The sequence below is a fragment of the Phlebotomus papatasi genome, chromosome 1 (genome assembly GCF_024763615.1).
Source record: "Phlebotomus papatasi isolate M1 chromosome 1, Ppap_2.1, whole genome shotgun sequence".
In the NCBI taxonomy this organism is placed as follows: domain Eukaryota; kingdom Metazoa; phylum Arthropoda; class Insecta; order Diptera; family Psychodidae; genus Phlebotomus; species Phlebotomus papatasi.
Genome location: NC_077222.1, coordinates 5,266,204 through 5,271,535, shown reverse-complemented (window position 1 = coordinate 5,271,535; position 5,332 = coordinate 5,266,204). Strand labels below are relative to the sequence as shown.

Genomic DNA, 5,332 nt, shown 5'->3' with positions numbered 1-5,332 from the left:
TTCTATCAAACTATTCTTATTTTTAATGTCTTTTTGCGAAAACACTGATGATAGTTTAGGGAGTTTTAATGGACGAAGTTCTTAAAGTTACTCAGGGCATGAGGAAGTGCATAAAACCAATGCGTTTCTTTTAATGCTACTGCATCAACATCGCTCACCAAACAAGTTTGCTAAAATGGATTCTGAATTAATTTGAATGTGTAAGATTTTTTCGTGGTCAATAAACCCATTTCTTTCTTTAATCTTTATTTCTCCCGAATCTTCTTGATAGAATAAAATTCTCTGCACAAAAATCAATTTCTTCAGTGTGACCAAATCCGTCAGAGTGGAAAGATCAGTGAAATTGAAGTGAAATTTGGAAATATGGCAGGGTCTTTAGGAGTATTTTCACTCCTTTTATTCATATTTGCTATATTCATAAATGAAGTTAAAACCGTTCCGCAGAGTAGTTCAACTAAACCAGTGTACAGTTGGGATAAGTTTGAATTTGAGGCATTGCCACATAGTCGTGAGTTAATTGATGTTTCAAGTAATTCTTTAGTGATGATATACTAATGAAAGTTTCAATAAATAGAATTCACGGAGGTGGAAGGCCATAAGTATCAAGATCGTGATAATATCGTTCCAACTGCATTCTCCTATCACTACCCCTCTGGATGCATTTTAATGGCTATTCCGAGGAGAGAATATGGAGTACCAGCAACTGTAGCTTTCTTCAACAGCAAGGACTATCAAAAATCCTATTCACCTCGTCTCCGTGGATTTCCCAGTTATTACGATAATTATGTTCCGGTAAAATATCTTTATTTCAGTTATTTAATAATTTTGAAATGAAAATCTAAATGAAGTGTTACTTTCTTAGGGATGGTTTGGTGTCTACGATCTTACAGAAGATGATTATAAGTACGATATTTATCCGGATTCATACAAAGTGAAAAGAGATGTAGCAGGAAGTGATAGTGGAGACGAAACAGAGCATGTAATTGAAGGTGAAGAAGATGATGAAGTTAGGAAGAAGAGACCTAGACCACCTTACGGAGGTGAATACTACAAACCATCGTCAGGACATGGAAGTTCTCATGGCCATTACAAACCTAGTCACAGCCATCATGGATATCCCTCCTATCCCTCATACGTACCCACTTCGAAACCGACAACAACTTATCCCACACCAAAACCAACCTACAAACCCACATATAAACCTACATATCGACCCACGTATAAGCCTGAATATAAGCCTGAATATGAGCCTGAGTATGAGCCTGAATATGAGCCTGCATATAAACCCACATACAAGCCCACATACAAGCCCCCAACAACTCCTAGGCCGACTTACAGGCCTACATACAAACCTGTGCCAACTGTCTCTAGGCCTACATCTAAGCCCACATATAAGCCTACATATCCTGAAGCAAAACCCCCTACGTATTATCCGGAAAAACCCCCTGCATATTATCCAGAAAAACCTTCAACAAGTTATCCAGTAAAACAACCCCAACGCAATTCTTACCACTTTATATCGGTCTACATCAGCTGCATTATCAACCAATGCAGTCGTCTATTCTTCGTAGATACCGGTGTCCTACAATATCCTGAAGGAAATGTAGTTATCCGGCGCCCGGTTCTCTGGGTATTTGACATATATGGATGCGATGAGAAATCTTTGGATAAACCACCGGCGCTTAAAGCTACACTACCAGACAAAGTTGTAAATGATGCAACAGGATTTTACACCCTTGCCGTTGATATCTATGGAACATGCAATGAATTTGCAATTTACATTGCAAATGCCATGGACAATCGTATTGTTGTCTACGACAATGCTAAAAGAAGCTTCTGGTACTTCAAGCATGAAACTTTCTATCCAGGAGCAGAAAGGCCCTACCTACACAGTTTTGCCCCACTTCCGGATCCTTTCAATTGGGGTGTATTCGGAATAACAGTGGGACCCAGGACTAGTTACACTTACGCTGATGTTTTCTATGGTCCAGGAACAAGTTTGGGAGTATTTAAGACTAATACGGAAATTCTAAGGGATAAATATCAATCTCCAGGAGATCCTAAATCATCAAACTTTGGATATATTGGCTATCGAGGGCCACAGAGCCTTGCTATGATGCTGTATGATGACCCAACCCAAGTTCTCTTCTTTGTTAGTTTAATGACGAACACAATATCTTGCTGGAACATTAATACACAACTTAAGGAAGATAATGTACCTATAGTATTTACTGATCTTCAGTACGCAGTTGATGTTCACATTGATGAAGAGAGATACCTTTGGATTATGATGCAGAATATGGATTGGGACTTCACTAATGAATTTTTAACAGTCACTGATTACTACTATCGTCTCTATCGTGTACGCATTGATGATCTAATTCGTGGAACACCCTGTGCCTCTTCAAAGCTAATTTAAGTTTCTAAGAGATGAATTGTTTCAATACTAACATTTCATATAATTAAAAAATTGTCAAACTTACTTCAGTGGTCAATAAAATCATTAATTTAATTTAAATTCTCTTAATTACTGTCTAGATGTCTTTTGACCTCTTTGAAACACCCGAAACACCTATAACTGTTTAAAAGGAGTTTAAATGTATAATTCTTGAAGTCCCTCAAAGAATGAGAAAATGCATAAAATCAACAGGTACGTTTCTTATTGCTACTGCATCAACATCTCTCACCAAACGAGTTTGCCAAAATGAATTCTGGATTAATTTGAATGTGTACGATTTCTTCGTGGTCAATAAACCCATTTCTTTAATCTTCTTTTCTCCGGATTTTCTTAAAAGAATAAAATTCTCTGCACATCAATTGACTACTTCAGCATAATCGAATCCATAGACCGAAAGATCGTTAGAATTTAAAAAGTTGAGAATATCAATCTGACCTAATATTCGAATATGGAAGGTCCTTAGACATATTAGGTGAGATTCTTAACAATCTCACCTACTATAATCCTAACAAAATTTCATGTCGTCCGATCGACCTCAAATTTGGCCAAAATGTGTTTCGCCACTTCCTGATTCCGAATATATGGGGGGCTAAGTTACGTTCCCGGCCGGCCGGCCGCTCTTTGGAGCTTAATAGCTCCTAAACTAAAAAAGATATCGACTTGCGGTTTTCGGCAAAGGTTATATATCGGGTGAAAATTGCAACTTGGTGCATAGACCCCCCACCCCCCACCCCTCCTTCCGCCATTTTGAAGACCTCCCTTTTTTTGTTTTCTCAATAGCTCCGCCCCTATGGCATTCAGCGGACTCAAATTTTAGTATGTTATAGCTGGGCCTTAGAGCTTTCCATCAATACCAAACTTAAGGTCCCCCGATCCCCCTGACCCGAGCTATAAGGGTCCAAAAAAAATTTCTTAAAATGGCCATAACTCCGGTTCTAATTGTCAGAATTTAAAAAGTGAGGGCTTTTTGGAAAGCTCTCGTGAAATGCCACTTCCCCTTCTAACATCGCAAGTTCATAAAACCACCGCTAGGGGCGCTTTTTTTAAAAAGAAAATTTTTAAATCTTAAACGTTAAATAACTCAAAAATTCCATTGTGCATCGGGCTGAAAATTTAGTATGTTGTAGCCGTTGATTATACCTATCAAACAAAAAAAAACTTTAAGTCGATCTAAAACCCCTGACCCGAGCTATAAGGGGTCAAAGTTCGAACATTGACCGGCCTCTATCTCCGGTTCTAATTAACATAGCGACCTAAATTTTACCTTTTTGGTTTCGTCTCGATGAGCACTTTTAGACGAAAGTTCAAAAAGTCACCATAGGTGGCGCTGTGATAGCGTCAAAATTCATCGAAATTCAAAGTCACTTTTCTCAAAAACGGCATTGTGCAAGTTAATGAAATTTTAGTATGTTGTAGTCCAGTCTAGGACGTTTCCAAAATGGTGCGTATGCGCGCTGTGGTTAAAACAGAACCGGAGATATGAGGGGTCAAAGTTCACGAAATTCAAAAAATCATATCTCCGGTTCTATGTGACCGATTTTGATGAATGAGGGCTTAAACGAAAGATCTCACCAAATGCTACAACTTTCTAAAATATTTGAACTTCGTGGGACCAACACCAGGGGCGCCACAGTCGAAAAACCAATTTCAATATCACATAACCTCAATTATCTCGACTGTTGCTGAACCGATTTTGATGATTACTTCAACATAATTGTAGAGCACATTTGTCTCTACATTTCGTCCATACATCATTTTCCGCTCAGACTACGCTATCACTCCGATTTTGCCGTTTAAGTGTGAAAAAATTGATTTTTCCCATAATAACGCTTTGAAATCACTCAGATGCCAATTTGACTGCCTCTACTCCACCAAGACAACTAAAATAGGGGTTTAAATGGAAAGTCCCGCAAAATACAACAATTCTTTGATATAGTTGAAGTTCAACAAATGAACACTTGGGGCACTCTGGATGAAAAAACGAGTTAAGAAACAAAAAACCTCGCTTATCTTGGCTCGGGCATGGGACTGACAACCTCATCCCGTACAAAAACAAATAATAATGCATGTCTAAAAAATCCCCTTGCGGGAAGGCCTTGTTCCTTCATGGGATGTTGTGCCAGCATTATTATTATTATTATTATTATTATTATCTTGGCTTCTGAGTAATCGATGAGTTCAAGTTCTACGGCAAAATTATAGAGAACATTCTGGTCTACATTTCACCCATATAACACTTTTCTGTCAGTTCATCCAAATCCTTGACATTTTGGTTTAAATACAAAATTTGTATAATTTCACGAATTTGATTCAAGATAACTGAATGGCGTCTCCCAACTTTAGCTCTAAATCGAATTTGCATGCACTCCGAGTTAGCTCACGTTAAGAATCTCACCTACATAAGCCGGTTAGGATTATCTGTCCCTTTTTACTTCTTTTGTTCATGTTTGATACATTTTTACAAAAGTTAAAGGCGTTACACAAACTAATCCTGCTAAAATAGTATACTTGCCATATAGTAGTGAGTTAATTGCTGTTTAAAATCATTATGTAATGGTGATATACTGATAACAATAATATTAATATTATTAATAATATTTTTCTGGGTGCATTCTCTTATCATAGCCCCTCTAGATCCTCTAGATGTATTTTGATCATTCCAAGAAGAGAATACGGTACCAGCAAATAATAGCATTCTTAAACAGCAAGGATTATCAACAACCCTATTCTCCTCTCCTCAGTGGACTTCGAAGATACCACGATAAAATTCAGGATCAAGTTCAGGAGTATTTAAGGTAAATACAAAAATTCTAAGGGATAAATCTCAAGCTCAGGGAGACCCTTAAATTATCAAACTTTACGTTTAGGAAAAAG

At 37.6% G+C, this 5,332-nt stretch overlaps 1 protein-coding gene across 1 annotated transcript; it reads left to right on the top strand.

Moving 5' to 3' along the window:
• Nucleotides 1-310: 310 nt before the first annotated feature.
• LOC129798543 (uncharacterized) lies at nt 311-2,512 on the top strand. Its single transcript, XM_055841743.1, has 3 exons — nt 311-508; nt 575-792; nt 863-2,512. The coding sequence occupies exons 1-3, from the start codon at nt 364-366 to the stop codon at nt 2,417-2,419; spliced, it is 1,920 nt and encodes a 639-aa protein (XP_055697718.1). The 5' UTR covers nt 311-363; the 3' UTR covers nt 2,420-2,512.
• The last annotated feature ends 2,820 nt before the right edge of the window (nt 2,513-5,332 follow it).

What these genes read in the sequence shown, in the direction of transcription:
- LOC129798543 (XM_055841743.1), top strand. Translation starts at nt 364, where the DNA reads ATGGCAGGGTCTTTAGGAGTATTTTCACTCCTTTTATTCATATTTGCT. An exon ending in TGAGGCATTGCCACATAGTC is followed by an intron (nt 509 to 574) that starts GTGAGTTAATTG and finishes TTCAATAAATAG; the next exon opens with AATTCACGGAGGTGGAAGGC. An exon ending in ATTACGATAATTATGTTCCG is followed by an intron (nt 793 to 862) that starts GTAAAATATCTT and finishes TTACTTTCTTAG; the next exon opens with GGATGGTTTGGTGTCTACGA.